The 17,217-nt window shown below is 38.3% G+C and overlaps 1 protein-coding gene across 5 annotated transcripts in view; it reads left to right on the forward strand.

Moving 5' to 3' along the window:
* The window catches only part of Tmtc2 (transmembrane O-mannosyltransferase targeting cadherins 2), a 531,775-nt gene that overhangs the window by 143,681 nt on the left and 370,877 nt on the right, over positions 1-17,217 (forward strand). The window contains exon 1 of one of the 5 annotated variants that reach the window (XM_087192794.1): positions 6,643-13,979. The exons of the other annotated variants lie outside the window; for them this stretch is intronic. Within the exon in view, the coding sequence (XP_087048920.1) occupies positions 13,951-13,979 (29 nt within the window). The 5' untranslated portion in view covers positions 6,643-13,950. Of the gene's footprint in view, positions 1-6,642; positions 13,980-17,217 lie in introns of those variants that run through there. 5 annotated transcript variants of the gene reach the window in all.

A 17,217-nucleotide genomic window follows, 5' to 3' on the forward strand; every position in this document is an offset into this window, starting at 1 on the left:
TAGCATAGTAAAAGCATTTTAAAAAATGCCAGAGATGAAAGCACAAGGTCCTGAATTTGATGCCCATTCCAAAAAAAAAAAAAATGCCCGAGATGGTGCAGCTATTTATCATAGGCCAGGGGTGCATTATCTTTAAAACAAGCACCTTCATAATATTAGGAAAGGACAAAGTTTATCTATAAGGCACTCTAAAAATTCTCTGCCTGACAGATCTACATTCTTATACATTTATTATTCTCACTCAAAGTGCTTTTTAACATACTAGCATTCATCTTTTAAAATTTTTGGTTTTCTCTTGTGAGCCACGTATTGTGTCAACTTCGTGTACTTATTTTAATGGCTTCACAGAAGTGACAAGTGTGGCAGTCTTGAAAGAAGGAACAGTAAGTTGTTAAATATAAAGACCTCTCCTCTATGAATAGCTGTCCTCATTTAGGAGCTGAGTTACAAAAAATGGAGTGACATGTCATCAGGACTGCTTACCATGGGATGAAAAGTGTAATATTTTGGATAGATACAGGTGTAATTATATACTGTGTTGGATGGTTTCTTTGAAGGTTTGATTTGTATGTGCTTTTGAGGAGTTAACTTCTACACTCTATATGTCACTAATTATGACTGTTACTAGACATGGGCTGTTTATACATGTGGTACATAACACAACTATAGCAGCTGCTCACCTTTGTTATGCAGCATCCCTTAAAACATCCTCTTCCCACCTGTACTTTTGCAGGTAAAGTGTTTGATGTCAGAGTCTTATATTACGCCCATGAAATTGCTGATAGATTACCCTTTGGTCCGTAGAATTTCACTCAAGTTTACCTCTTTTTTTTTGTTAACTTTTTACTACATATTCATACTTATTTTCATCAATACTCATGTTTTAAAATTACATTGGGATTCTGTTAACTTCTCTCCCAGAACATTGCACTGTGATTAGGATATATGTCTTTATTTTTGGACTGGTACTCACCTGTACTATATTATATATACAAGTTTGGAAACTTTCAAATACCTCTCCTAAAGTTCTTACTAATTGTTCAAGTAACTTGTTTTCCATGAATGTCTGCAGTGACTGAACTCTGTGTTGTTAACTACATTTGTCTCAACTGGTCATAGAGATTGAAGAATTCTGCCTCACAGATTTTGGACTGTATTTTCTAGGCAGTTACTTCTAACAAGATGCAGCACTAGCACATTTTTATCTATCACTCTTAACTCTTTTTCTTCTCTAACAGTTTAGCTTTTCCATCACATTTGTCACTTTCTCTGGTGTTCAGAGTTCTTAGAATAAAAGGTGTGAATGTTCATTTCAGTCTTTGATAAACTTTTTAGGATTACTTTTTTTAGTTTACAATCATTTTTCTTTACAGGTAGATGTGAAGCAGTTAAATAAACCTAGATACACAGGACAGTTTTGAAGAAGGCTGGAGCACAAAAATGATTGCACAATGTGATGTTAAGTTACTATCAAGTTTTTAGAATAGTTGAGTTGAGTTGAAGACATTTCATAAATGCAATTAATCTGAACAAGAAGCAGTTATCTCATAGAAGATATGGAGACAGAGTTTGATTTGTTCATGTTTAGAAAATTAATATGGAAAAGAGACAAGAGCTAAAAATTCTAACTCTGGATTTAGATTCCATTTTATTGTTGAATTAAATTGAATTGTACGTGCATTTACTTGTTTGAAGGTTATGCACGTGCCACACTGCTTGAGGACAGAGCTACCATATTCATTTTACAAGTACCTTAATGTCTGGTGAGGAGATGTCATTTGCTTATGATAATTTGATGTAGGCTTTTGTTTCTTGATTTCTTTACTGGGGCGTTTTGTGATATCAGAGAGAAACAGGATATGAAGCATGACCCAAAATGTAGTTACAGTCAAGGTGACTGTCTAAATTACGTGATTTGTCAAATCAAGCACACATTAGTGCCCTTGGAATCCCAGTGCTGTGCTAGGTTTTGTGCCAAATAAAATGTTTCTGTCAGATCTTTTTGTTTTTTGATGACTAACCTTCATCTCTATGGAATTTATGTAATAAATTTGTAATTATTCCTCAGAAACATCAAGTTAAAAATGACATTGCTATAGGTATGTGAGTGTAGGTTTAATTACTAAACAGCCTATAAGAAGACTGCCAAGAGATAAAGAAAAATGATTGAGATTTGAAACTGAAAAATTCAGACGTTTTGCTAATAAAAATGACTTTTTCCTAAGGGTGATACCAGAGATTATTGACTTCTTCGGAAGTAAGTAGGTAAATTTGACTGTACTAGGGATTCTCACTTGGCATCATTTAGGAGTGTTTTAACTTCAAAGGATGTGTTATTTGCTGAAGAGAGGCCACTTGGGGCACAATATGGCTCTTGACATTTTGAACAGTGTTAACTGATGGGCCTGAAGTATTTCAAATAGCTGTGTTGCAACATTGTTTAAAAATCCAGGGGGAAGAATGGCAGTCCATATAACCCTGCATACTTGGAATTCTTTGGGCATTAATTTTAAATGCAGTTCACAAGTTTATTTCTTACAAATTTTTTTAAAAGATGAATAAAGCTAGCAAAATTTTTACAGCTGTGTTGTATGACCTTTTGTTTTCTTTTTTCAGTTCCTCATAATAAGTATTCTATCAAGCAGCTCAAAGGATGCACATCATAACCATGATTTCTATTTTTACTTTATCAGTGAAGTTTGTTTATGTTCAGGATGTTACCATAAAGCATAATGTTAGTGAGCTTCTGTTAGACCCGGCATTCTAAAACTAAGTATCTGAGAGAGGGAGATGAAGACACTTTGAAAACAGTAAATGTGTCTCTTGGATTGAATGTGAGAGTCAATAGTTAAACTCTCTTAAGGGTCCTCGGAGGGAGCAAGGACTCACTGGATGTCCGTGCATGTTGGTGTGATGCCCCTGCAAATTTGTTCTCTGCAGGGGGTGCCTTAGGTGGCAGCCACAGAGGGAGATTACATTCACCAGCTTGGCTGCTTCTTGCAGTTTGGGGAGGATGCTCGTCTTTACAGAACCATTGTGGAAAGGGGTTCTAGAGATACTGCTGGCCGCTCTGATGAGCCTGTACTAGCTCCTTCAGGACATTTCTCAGTTTTCAAAATGCTTTTTGGCTACTTCTGTTATCTTCTCTTCATGTTTGTAAGCATTTTTAGAAATCCCTGAGCATGCTGCCTTTGATTGTGAAAGATATATTACAGTGAAATACTTGGGTCCAAATATTTTTCAAATATATTTCCTTTAGAATAGGTTGCTCTTTTCCTTCCCCAAATAATTAACTCTAGGACTCCTCTCCTAATGCTGTTGAAAAGAGCTCATTTTTACAAAGCAAGCTTCTAATAACAGGTTTCCCGACTACAAATTTGCAGAAGAAAAGTTCTCAGGTGATGAAGAAGTTTAATCAGACAAAAAGACATTTTTATTTGTAGAAATAGGCTCTTTAGAAGGAGGCAATTATTTATAGCTGATGTGAAAAAACTGGTACACCTGAATTCATTTGGTAAACTGCATTTGAAATAGGAAGGTTATTCCTGCTGTTCTGTTGAAGGAAAAAAAAAACAGGTAACGGAATTTATATTAATGAAACCAAGGTTTTACAGTGTAACCCACTCTTCTAGGTTTATGTACTGATTTAACCAAAGAAAATGAATTTGAGATTTGAATAAAAACGTATTAAAGACATTAGTAAGCCAAAATTACCCACCATAGTTTTCCATGAATATCTAATCCTCTGTCTAATTAAACCATAATCTCTTGAATCCAGACATGGTGGTCATGACTGCATTCCCAGCACTCCAATTCTGAGCTGATCGTGAGCAATTTAGTGAGACCCTGCCCCAAAATTAAAAGAGAAAAAGGGGTGAGATGTAGCTCGATGCAGAGTCCGGGGTTCACTTCCCAGTACTGAGTACTGTCAAAAGCGAAAATCTCTTCAGGATGACTTCCTTCTTCCTCTCTGTCTTGAGTTCTTTTTTTTCTTTTAAAACAAAGCCTGCTGATTCTTGATTCTGATTCATATTATATAAAAGTTGAAGCTTCCCTATTTTAGAGCTTCCTAGCTGAGCACGGTGATATATACCTGTAATCCCAATACTTGGGAAGCTGAGGCAGTAGGATTGCGAGTTTGAGGTCAGCTTGGGCTACATAGCTAGACCCTGTCTTAAAAAATAAAACAAAAACACAAAGAACAGAAACAAAACCAACTTCTTGTAGTCATGAGCATAAATGTCAGCTATTTTTGTGAAGCAAGGGTCGGTAGCTACTTTTAAATGTACTCAGAGTACATTGTTGAGGTCTTTTAGACCTGGTCATTACTTGTAATTTGCCTCTCTGGTTTCATATGGCAATTGACTCTTCAAAAATCTGTTAGAGCCAGCTAAAATCTCCCTTTGCCTCTCCTAAGGAGACATTGATATGGGCACTTGCTGGCTCCCTTTCCATTTATTTGCTTGTTTCTGGATCAGTGCTTCCCAGACTGCAGTCACCTACAGTTGTTAAAAGGCAGATTCTGCCTGAAGTGGGCCTGAGATTCTGTCATTTTCAGGTACAGCATATCTTGTAAGCTCACGGATCACACTTCGGGTAATAGACTCTACTTCCTATAACTATATTATAGATGAACTCAATATGTTTTACAGACATTTGGAAGTCTATCTAAATTTCTAGGTTGGAAAAGGTTGAGGATAGGTGTGTTTATTCTGTGTATGAGTTTAGTCAGTTTATTTTATCTGTCTCTTTTACTTTTTTAAAGAGTAAAAGCTGTTTTACAGCTTTTTGTGTGTGTTGATTATGAGCTTGTTACTGTTTAAATTTTCAAAGGCAGAATGCCTGGTGAAATTCTAGATGCCCTCTTGAAATATCTTTCACCATCACAAAAAACAGAATCAATTTTGTGATGTAACTGTAGACACAGATAGTGGATTCTGATTTTGACAAATAAACAGATATGCATTTATTTGCCTTGGTGTAACCAAGGTCTAGTTCTTCTGCTGCCCAGTGAAGCCAGCAACTCCAGGGACAGAGAGGAGGGGGAAGAACTTTATTGGCAACAAGTTGGAAAGTTGGAATATGAAAACTTGTCAGATGGGGACAGTGGTCTTAAAAAAGCCATCCTGCTTAGGGGTCACAGGTGCAGAGTTTGCAAAGGGACTTTGGAGAGGTATATTTTTAGTTTCAGGTGGAAGGGGGTCCAGAGTTGTCATTGATTTTGTACTGGTTTGCTTTTCTGACACACATATACTGCTGTTATCTGATGGTCACCAACTGTTCTGGGTTCTGTAACAAAAGTTACTGATTAAAAAGTTTAGTTTTCCAGAACTAGCTAACTTTGTAGTTAATATACAGAATAGAGAGGAGAAGAGAAAAAGGTAAATTTTGGTGGAGAACAATTTTTACCCGTGGGGCAGCCTTGATCAAAGATGTCACCTATGAAGCTGGAGGGAGATCAGTAAATAATATGTTGCTCACCTATGTGACCTCCAAGATTAGTGGTTTTTTAAATGGTACTAGGGATTGAACTCAGGTTATTCACATTGAGCCACATCCCCAGCACTTTTAAAATTTATTTATTTTATTTTAACACAAGGTCTCACTAAATTGGCCAGGCTGGGTTCAGAATGGTGATCCTCCTTCCACAGCCTCCTGAGCCACTAGGATTACAGGCTTGTGCCTCTCACTGCACCAGCCAAAATTGGTGTTTTTAATGTCCACGGCAAGTAGCTGGCTATGGAGATGCTCGACCAATCCAGCACTCTAGGAGGCTGAGGTAGGAGGATCAAAAGTTTGAGCCCAGACTCCTTTTTTTGTTTTTGAGACAGGGCCTCATTAAATTTCTAAATTGCCCAGGCATTCACTGTATATGGACTAGCTCACCTCTCTTGTCCCCTGAGAACAGAGCTGGGTTCTGAGCACTGCCCAGAGTCTCCACACTAGCAGTTTCTGTTCTGTCCCTCTTCTCCCCTTTCTCTCCTCCTTCCTCTTCTGTACTAGCAATGGAACCTAGGGACTTGCAGTGCTAGTAGGCAAGTGCTTGTACCACTACTACCTCTCTCCTAGCCCTTTTTATTATTTTGTTTTTTTAAACTCAGTCTCCTTAAGTTGCCCAGGCTGGCCTCCAACTTTCAGCCTTCTTGCCTTAGTTTTCTGGGTAGTTGTGATGACAGAAAGGAAGCTTTCTCTTTAAAGTTAGGGTGTAGCTATGATTCCCTGGAGTCCCTTCCAGCTTAAATCGTAGGGTACAGTTTTGCAATGATAGGTTTGAGTTCCTTAGAGTAGTAATCTTGAAATTTGCTACTTTGGAGCACTTAATAATGTCTTCAGTTAAAACAGTGACCATATTGCCACAAATACAGTGGAAAATGAGGCACATTAACACAACAAGCCTTATCAACCAAAGGTATTTTCCCTCTCCCACAACTGTCATTCAGTTCTTAGGTGTTACTTTCTTCTCAGTTGGAATGTTTACTCTGTACCTGTTGAAGACTGAATTCTAACAGCAAGTGCCAACCTCCTAAAAAGAAGAGCACTTTTGGATCTTATTGGAAAGCAGCCTGGTTTTCGCTAGTGTACATCTGTTCTTTGGAAGGTTTTTAGAATATTCAGGTGAGAAAATTCACGTAGAATTTTAATAATCCCAGTGGTTTAAAAAAAATCATTCATACTGTTTTTAAGTTATTAAAGCCAGACAAGAAGTAGGTTTTGCAAGATGACTCTTAACTTTGTGGAATTAATTTAAATTGGTACAGGAAATCAGTAATTCAAGACTTTATTAAACATGCCTCCACAGTTAATTTTCAGAACCAAACAAAAGATGTGATTGTATTTCTCCAGGGTTTGGAGTTGCATGAGGAGGTATAATTATTTATTATGAGGGACAAGGTTAAGAATGACATCTTTATAAATGAACATCAGTGAAACTGAGAGAAGTTTAATTTAAGTACTTCATCCCTTCTTTACTTTATGATGCACCACTTTTAATGATACAGAGGAAGGGGTGAGTCTGGGAATATTTGGATGGACTTTTTCTTTGGGGAGGAAGAGAAACCTTACAGTGGAAGATGGAGAGTTTGACTGGTGTCTTTGTGAAATGGGACCAGAGCAGCAAATAAGTTTCTTTCCATGAAATCAAGACCTTGGAAATTCTCTGAATTCACCTGCGATTGTGGAAGTAGGTCTTTTAAATAATTCTTTAATATATTTTAATTTCATGCTGACTTGTTGATATGTATTATAAAGTACTAGTTTGTTTGCATTTTTAAAAAGCTGTCTTTATAGTAGTACCCATTTGCTCATCTTTGCTTACATAGAATTTGAATTTTAAGAATTAATTTTTAATGGAAGCCCCAAGAGAGGCAGCAAGTTTAATGCTAAATTAGACAGGACACAAATATACTACAAGCATTATAGACTTAAGGTAGACTCTTGGTACTGTTTTATTAATTAGTTAATTAATTTGCAGTACTGGGGTTTGAATCTAAGGCCCTCACATTTTGACATAATGTTACAAATCACTGAACTGTTTGTGCTGGGTTTGAACTTGTGGTCCTTCTGCCTCATCCTCCCATAGTGCTGAGATTATAGGCGCATGTGCTTCCTCACCTGGTTTAAAATTATTTTTAGTACTAAACCATAATCTTAAAGTTAAATTTTTATTTATATTTCTTTACCTGTTATCAGTTATGATGATTGTTGGAAATGAGTTCAAATATTTCCTGTAAGTCATGAGATGTGATAAGACTATTATTTACTTTAAACTTTTTCTTAATAAACTATATAAATGAGAATTTGGCCCAAATTTTCTTTCCTTCAAGCATCTTGGAAGTATATATAAAAATAAGGAAAATGCTGTGCATGAATCTTACTTAGTACATTTAAAGAAATCTTTTGTGCATGTGTGTAAGCTGTTTGTTCCAAAGGCTCACCAGAGTAGACTGAAATTGTAGAAATACGTAACACTGCAGTTGTAGTTTTATTGAAAACTGGAATGTTAGTCTCAGAATCTTTAGTAAATGCTTCTTTTGTAAAATTTTCTTGACTTAAAATTATTTGTTTTTTTGAGGATTTTTTTTTTTTTTGTCCTATGAAATTACATCACTGTTGCTAATTCATTGGCACAATTCTCCAGCAAATGTCTCTTCTGTTAACATTGGTATTAGAAAAAGGAGAACAGAAATTAAAGAAGTAACAAAAACTATAAAGAGATAATTGTCTTTATACACATGTCACTCAAAAGATTTAATGATAGTTGGTAATGGCATTTAGATAGGTTTTTCTTGTGGGTGTGCGTATTCTGAGCACTTATCTCAGGGGCCAGAAGCGGCTGTTGTCAGTAGCAGTGATAGAAAGGAAAAGTAAGGATATGTTTACCATTTTAAGTAGTCTAATTTTGCAAATTATAGTGTAAAAATATGATAATTCTATTCAAGATTTAGGAGAGTGATTTGATTTTGGTTTATTTCAAATTCAGGAAATCAGCTCAAATAGGCATTGGGCTTTGATTTAGAAGTATTCCTTCTTACCTAAAAATTTTCTGTCTCCAGAGAAAGCAGTAGGGGGGATGCTTTCAGTTCTTATCGCTTCCTTCTTTCCTCTAGCGTGTGTTTTTAGATGTTTAGCTGCATCGGGAACCATGTGACATATAGTGGCGCTGACCCAGCTGAAGACGTAGATGGTAATCTTAAAGAACATAGAGTCAGGTGGGGAGACAGCCAAGGAGACAGTCTACAATAGAGACAAGCTTGTGATTCTAAGCGAGGACCTAAGAGGGCCACTTGACCCAGCTGGAAAGAGAGGGAGGCCCTTGAGAAGCTTTTGCTTGAACTGTCTCTTGGATAATAGATATGAATTAGCTTAATAAGGATGAGAGAGAAGGAGGACTAAACGTTTTGAAAAAAATGTATAGGGAGAGAAAGACTTTTTGTCCCAAAGCAGAGCATAAGTCTGGAGAAGAGGTCTAGAGGTATGGGGTGTGGGACGGGGAAGACATGAAATTGCAAATTGGTAGAAGGGCCTTGTGTTCCATGATAAAATTTAAAGAATTGTTTGCAGTAGAGTGAAATTCAAAGCAGAGAGACCAGAAACTTGGCTGTTACAGGATGATACTGGCTATATAGGATTACATAGGTTATGTGGAATTATATTGGAGAATTGTATTCCCAGTGGTGATGAGGGTTAAAAAAAGGGAGGAACAGACATGAAACAAATTTGAATATATCAGAAATAGAAAGTTGAAGAGAAGTCTACTTCCCTTGGTATTAGCTAAATATAGAGGGTTAAAGGGAGAGAAGGGTTAAAGACTATAATGAACTTTCTGTCTTTCATAAGTGGATTAGAAAGGGAAAACATGGGAAATCAGGTTTGATGAGGAGAGATGCAAGGACATGCCTCCTTTCCTTCCTGGGTAAGAAGAAAGCCAAAGAGTCAGAACATATCTGCTCATGACACGAATGTGGTGGCTTCGGAGTTCGGCATCCCTGTATCTCCACTTCTTTGAATTGGTGCTAACATTTTGTCATTGTACCTTTATTTTTTTAACATAATACTTGGATAATAAGGAATCTTGATTATAAGTCCCTACCTTAGTACATTTGGGCTGCCGTTACAAAATAGCATAAACTGGGTGGCTTAGAAACAACATATTTATTTCTTACAGTTCTGGAGGCTCAGGAGTCCAGGTTCAGGGCCCTGGCTTATTCAGTGTCTGGTGAGGCCCCGGGTCAGGGTCAGATGCCGATCTTTTTCCTGCGTCCTCATGTAGGGCGCTGATGCAGAGCCCTCGCGATGTAATCACTTCTCAAATACCTTCTTTCTCCAGTCTTCACATTGGACCTTAAGACTTAACATAGGCATTTTGGCGTAACACCAACGTTCATTTTGCAGTGGTGATGTAGGCCCTATTCAAAGAATTTGAAGCTTCTTGCTTGTCTGAACAAAAGATCTCTAACCAACCTGCGAGAATTTTTCTTCTTTCTACTTCCTGATGTCTGACTGTCGTAGTCACTGGGGTCAGTGACAACCTAGAGTTTTTCTGGTTCTCTCAGAAATGCTCCAGGAAGGAGTTTATTCTACATTTGGTCATCTTCTGTGAAGCCTGGTTGCTGGCATGGGAGTGGTGGGGATACTCTCTCCAAACCTAGACCGTACCTAACACCTGACCCAGAGTGGAGGACCAAGGCAGGATTGCCTACATTATACTCTCTGGGATAGGTTCACCACAGGACATAAGGTTCTCTTACAAGGAAGGGCCAACTACTTTTGGAAGAAGGTAGAAATCCAGAGAGGTTCATGAAATTAGGAAATCCACTTCTATTCTCATAACCCTTGACAATTTCTATAGTGGTTTTGGTGCCAACTGACCACCAAAGTGGTGTTAGAAATCATGTAGCCATATCAGCTGTAAGGTAGCCACCTGTGAGGCAGAATACTCCTAAATCTCGGTGAGTGTGTGTGTATTTTGGATTATCTAAATAAAGGCACCTTGTGAGCCAAATCCATCCTGCAGTCTGTTTTTAAAGACAGAAGCACCCATTCATTCCTTCATATATCCTCTGTGTTTGTTTTCTCTCTGCATGTCCACAGAGCCCTTGGGAGTTGTGAAGCCTAAAATGTTTATCTTCTGGGCCTTGACTGGAAAAGTTTGGCCATCCCTGATCTGAATGGAGATACATCATTTTAAAACTCTTCTGGCAAACCTACTGCTCCCTGACAGTACATCTGGACAGTTTTAGCCGATCCTAGAGCATAACTGCAAAACACAGGTCTACGAAGTAATTGTTAGACATTAAGGCTCAAAGTTAGACTTACAGAGGTAAAATTTTACTGACTTCTCTCTCCCTCACTATTTGGTGATTTTTGAAAAATTTGGTGAATGTGCTGCCTGGGAGACCAGGATAGCAGTGAGTGACTAGATGGCAAGGACCCCATGCTATTATGATTGCCACAGGTGTTGTCCCAAGGAATCCTTTGATCTGAGTGTGTTGCTGAGCAGTGGTTTTGGTGGCACTTTTAAGTAAGCCTTTGTGTGTGTGTGGGGGGGGGTCCCATCGGAGGTCCTGGCAGTCCTGTTTGGCCTGCAGGAAGTGCCTGCTGTTGCTTCCAGAGTGGCTGCCTCTAGGATGCTTACGTGGCTGTTTGTTAACCTGGGCCCCCTGCCTCTAGCTGCAAGCCTGTGTTTCCAAGGCAGTTGTTTCCCAGCTGTCTGCTGCTTTGTTACATTGTTTCAGGCTGTGTTTCAGTGTGCTCTCCAAGTGTTTTGCTTGACCTCCCCGTGGGTATCTGTCTTACTTTAGCTCTGAGCTAAACAGCTGTTTGGCATTCTTCTGGTATCCATTTTCTCATGTGGTCTGCCCACTGGTCCTGATTTTCTGTGATTCAGGTTTTGACACCTGCAGCGTGTGACTCCAGGTCACCACTTGTTTGTTGACAGCCTGGTCTTGATGCTTTTTTGTTCATTGGGCTACCCAGGAGGGATCCTTGAAAACCACGTCAATAATTACTGCCATGATAGGATGGTGCCTCCCCACCTCCCTTCCTTGGGAAGGAAAAAATCTACTTTTGCTTTGGTCTAGCTTGTCATCCTCCATACTCTGAGAGTCCCCGTTTTTCAGATGGCTGCAGCTTGGACATGGTTGTCCTCAGGTAGAAAGATGAGTTTCAGGACACATTGTCTGTTGTAGAATTCTATCTTGATTTTTATGTTTTCAGGAATGTTGCTGACTTACGTAGCTAGAAATAGAAGATTTGCAAAGCAGTAGCATCTGGCCTCTAAAATTTTGTAGCTCAGATGTTGCTTTGCGGATTTTAAATAGTGTGTGGATTAATCCTCACAGTGGAAAATGCTGCCTTGGATATGATTTGCAATAGCGAATTTGAAAAATAACTAATTTTGTGTACACATGAAATTGTAAGACCAGCAAGTAAATGGTATATATTTTAGCTAAATCCTACCTGTTCTACTTAAAGATGAAACTAGAATAAACCATCTAATATTTTAAGAAAAGCCTATTAAATATTCTTAATTCATAAATAATATCTATAAAAGCAGACTTTTAAGTAGTGAGCTTTTGACCTAGAGGTAATAAATTCAATTAAAAAATTAAAGTAGAGACATTAAATCCAACATATAATTACTATTTAAAGGCTACCATAATATTCTAAGTTTGGGGAACGTTCCATTCTCACATTAAATTTTATGAGTAGATGCAGTTAGTATTCATGCCTTTACATGTAATTCTGTACTTGGCATAGTCAAAGAAGAAATAATCAATTTACAAATAACACAGAGGTAGTAAATTTGTTCTTGGTGGTATTCAGCCTGATGTAATTCTGTAGTTCTTTTTTTTTTTTCCATTTGCAAGTTGTGAATTTCTGATGTTGCTAGGAGCTAAAGATGTGGTGATATGTGCATGCGTCCAGGAAGCACTTATGTAAGGCTTGGAGATACTTCCATATCAGTAAAATGCTTTATGGGAGTAATAGGAAAATGTGTTCTGTTAAAGTCATATCTATAAAATCACTGTTTATGAAGTTTCCCCCCCAACTCACGTTTGAGGTTTGTAGGTTTTGCTGGATGCTCTTGGTGCTGTGACCAATTGTGACACCGTTTCCCTTGGGCACAGGTCCACATCTGAACCCAGCATTATATTGGCTGTGCTTTTAAATCACAGTGACCATTTTGAGCTGTCATAAAGGAAATCATGGCTTTTAACATGGATGCTCCATTTTTTCCTACAAAGGTTCGAGATACATGACAATCACCCTTTTTTGTTGTCCCTCTTTAGACCTAGCCACAATTTCTATTTCTTATCCAGGGTGATTGCTGGAAACAGGCATAGGCTTTGGTTGTTGCTTTGTTGAGGGTGCTGCTTTCTCTCCAAAATAGCTCAGTACTTCCATCACTGGGCATTTCCAGTTTACTTTTGATCTAAGTAAAGATCTCAATATATTATGATAATTATGTGTGTGTTAAATTAAGATGGTATTAAGAAAATTATTGTAAAAATTGTGTATTTTCCTTCTACAAGGAGTAAGACTTTGAGAAAATAGGCTGTTTTTTAAAAAGAGACATTGTGTGCAGTGGATCGTTAACTAGTGAATATCCTTCGGTTTATTCTCCAATTTTGCACTTTCTTGCATTATTCTCAGGGGCAAGTTACTGACTTGTCTGAACTTGGTTTGCATATCTGTGGAGAACATAATAATTCCTGATCTTATGTGGTCATTATGAGCATGAAATCCAATTTAGTTTTATATAGGAGTATTTTTATTTCTCATCTAATGTGTGAGGCACTCTGTTTGTGGAATGTTATGCAAATGATAAATCATATGGTCTCAAAAAGACCCATATACTTGCTGGATAAAAATCATGTATTTTGGTTTCTTACATGAATGAATACTTAACTGGTAAGAGAATTATAAGACTGATTACAAGAATTACATGAAAGAATGATTACCATTAGAGGGATTGGAAAAGGATTCAGGGAAGCAGTATTATTGTCACGGACTTTTAGGGTAAAAGTGTTGGCTCTGGGAGTCCAAAGGGCTAGGCTCAGCCATCCATCCCAGTGAAAGAGGTGAATGGGTTGAAGGAGAGGAAAGGAGCTTTAATCAGTGTGGCTTCAGTGAATGACCTAAGATGCACCTTGGATGGGCTGAAAAGGACTTTGAAGCCTTTTAGAAAGGGAATGATAGGGAAAGGCTGTGGATTTGCATTGCTGGCTAAACAAGTAATCTTAGTTAGGATGTGGGGTAGTTGATCATTATCTCAGGATTGGTCAGGGGAGCCCTTGTCCAATGAGGACGTTGCTTATCTGGGACATAGTATCCACTCTTCTGACAAAATGTTTATCCATCTGACCTGTTCTGCCGGAGAGCCCAGGTGACTGTAGAAGAGAACTCTCAGAAGAACTCAAAAGGGAAACAAAAAGTGAGAGAGGAACGATGGAGCCAGGGAGACAGAATGGAGTTAGGTCAGTGACCAGGCCTTCCTTCAGGATCAGGTTGTTGGAATGGCGGAGACTTCAAAATTGATTTGCAAGTCACTCATGTGTCCTCAGCCTGAAGAATGGTAGGAGAAAGAAATTTGCTCAGGATGATAGCAGATAATGGCGGGCAGGAGGAAGTACTTAATACTGGGTTCAAAGATGGGAATTGGACGAGAACCGAATCAAATTCAATGGTTAAGTTCAATGATGACCTTATGGGAAAATTTGATTTGGTTCTTGTCCAATCTAGTTTGCAACCAGAATCATAAAGAGAATTAAGTTCATGAACTGAGATACCACTGTTTATTTAGTTTGGAGAGAGTCTTTGTAGCTCAGCCCAGGCTGTCCTAAGGACTCCCCGATCTCTTGCCCCAGAATCCCAAGTGCTGGGATTATAGGTGTGTGCCACCATCCCTGGCAAATAAAAGAAAATCTGAAAAAATATTTAGGCACAAATGCCTGTAATCCCAACTACTTGGGAGCATTCTCATTAGACACGAGGATCTTGAAAGTTCAAGTCTGGGAAATTTAGGGAAACTCTGTCTTAAATGTGTCAAAACACAAGAAGGGTTGGGGTGTGGTTTCAGTGCAAGGCTGAGGTTAAGTCCCAGGACCACCCCCCCAAGGCACAAAGTAGATTATAATTAATCACATACAAAATAGTTTAAGTACTTTAGATATTTTATTTTAATTAATTCTTTTACTCCAATACAGCATTTATTATTATTAGCCTTTTGGGAATAAGAAGAAAAGTCCTGTGAGGTTCACAGTAACTTGCCTAAAGTCATTGGGCCATTAAATGATGAATCGTATTTAAACCTAGTTGTGTCTGGCTCTCAAGCTCAGGGTTCTGACTCTGCTCCATAAAAAATGCTTGGCTGGAGGAGTACTAAAGAGATCTAAGTTTGAATGCTGTCTTTTCCTCCACCATATAACCTTATGAGCTTGCACATTTACTCAAGCAAGTATTTCCTTAGTATTATCCAGCTTGTTTTTGTGGGGTGCACAGAAATGAATCTAAGTGAACTTCTGCTTTCAAGACAGTATTTTTTAAAATCATGAATCCTTTTGGCCATCTAGTAAAATCTATGAACTTCTTCCCCAGAATATTTTAAATGTATAAAAATAAAGACATAGAAGTCAATGTTGAAATACATTTATCAAAATACTAAAACTTCAATTTACTATATAATAATATATCCTTCGTTACTAATCCATTCAATAACAAAACGTAGTAGTTAGTCCATTGGTTTCCATAGTATCAAAGTAGTCATAAATGCAGTGGTTTTTTTAAGAAATTTGTAGCAGCTGTACTGATAAGTATTTATGGTTCTTACTGGTGTCAGAGTCACTGCCATGGTTCGTTGCCTTCATTCAGAATTGCACGTAGTGCTGAGTTTTCTTAGAGAATAACGAAAATAAAATACACCTTTTTTTCCCCCCAAGTTCATGAACTTTTTGAATTCTTCCTGTGAAACTCAGGATGAGAAGCTCTGGTAGGCAAGATAGAAGAAACAACATAGAGAATCAGGGTCATTATGACTGTACGCGTGAAAGATTTCCAGGACTTTCACTGCTGTAACCCTGAGGAGTTTGGCTGAGGTCAGCAGTTTGGAGTCTGAGAAGGGTATGGGAAGGTCAGATATCACCATTAGCTTCCTTGAAAACACAAATTATCTGATATAGGGTTACTTAGACTAATAAAATGTTGGGATTATGTTTGTTTTATTTTAGGTATTGGTAAATAAATATATAAATTAAAGGATCTAAACATTGGGTAGAAAATCTGATTGGTAGCCTTCACTTTTGACTGTTTGTACAAAAATAAAGTTATTAGTTGGAAGCCAGGCCTAGCTGTGCTTGTTGGTACGTACCTGTGATCTAGTACTTAGTGAAAGATCATAAATTTGAGCCTAGCCTGGGCCTGACCCTGACTCAAAATAAAAAATAAAAGGCTGAAGCTGTAGCTCAGTGGAAAGACCCTGGGCTCAATTTCCTGTAACCCCCCCCCCGCCCAAAAAAAGGGTCAAGCCTTGAGTTAGATGGGAGATATGTGTACACTTAATAGGGTATCTTAGTTACTTTTCTCATTGCTGAGAAAAAATACCTGACACCCAACATTGAGGGAGTAAAGGTTTAGCTGACAGTTTATAGAGGTTTCAGTCCATAATCAGCTGGCTCCAAGGCAGGGTGGCATGGCAGAGGGGCGTGGTAGACAGGCATCCCAGAGGAGAAGCAATTCATGGCAAGCAAAAGACAGCAAAATTAGCAAAGGATGACCACACCTCTTTCTATCCCTTATATCTTCTCTAGGGTACTTAGGACAGGTAGTGCTCACACCCTTAATCCTAGTGCCCTTGAGCCTAGCACTGCACCATGAATCAATCCTAGAGTCACATACTGTAGATCCAGCTATCTCTGAAAAAGCACCACCTATGACGGCGCCAGGCTTTGGGGGGGCAGGTATGTGACATCTAGACACAAACTAACAAGGCTCTATAGAGAAAAAGTTGGAAACCACTGATTAGGATGATTTCCAATACCTCTTTTTAACTGATTCTTTTTTTTTTTTTTTTGGTACCAGAGATCGAACTTTGTTCCTTGAACTTGCGAGGCAGGTGGCGGAACCACTGAGCTAAATCCCCGGCCCTTTAACTGATTCTTTTACCTAAATATCTTTGGTGTTCATAAAATACTGAAATAAGTCTAGTTTTCTGCAGATTTTGATGAAAGAAAAAAAAAAAACGAAAACAGATGGAAAACTTGAAAAGTAACTTATGGTTGATTGACAGTAAATGTGGAGAATGCTTTAGAAAGGAAATGAAATGTTGTCTCCAACAGATGGAAGTATGTAAATTTTTCTTCCACTTTAGAGCTAGAGTCACTGAATGGTAATGTTTCAGAATCAGAATACAAAGAAAATTATATGATTATCATCACGCATAGGAGTAAAAGGAAGGGTTCACATTTTTATCAAAAACTCTTGCCCAAAGGAAAGTCTTCTTTCAGAGACCTGAGTCCCGTCCCTTGTCCCTCTTTGTTCTGTCACCCTGTGTTCCCCAAGAGTACTCCTCCTTGGCTTCTTTCCTTTTGCCTCCTCTTTCCTGTCCTTTCCCATCTTCCTCTCCCCATTTCTTCTCTGGACCCCTCCTTCCTTCTGTGCCCTCTACCTACAGCTGATGCTGAACTTGGGCTCTGGGGGAGTCTCCTCACTGAGCTGATG

This window comes from Heterocephalus glaber, unplaced genomic scaffold (genome assembly GCF_053883595.1).
Source record: "Heterocephalus glaber isolate CG9 unplaced genomic scaffold, H.glaber_assembly_v1.0 deba00001572, whole genome shotgun sequence".
Taxonomy (NCBI): domain Eukaryota; kingdom Metazoa; phylum Chordata; class Mammalia; order Rodentia; family Bathyergidae; genus Heterocephalus; species Heterocephalus glaber.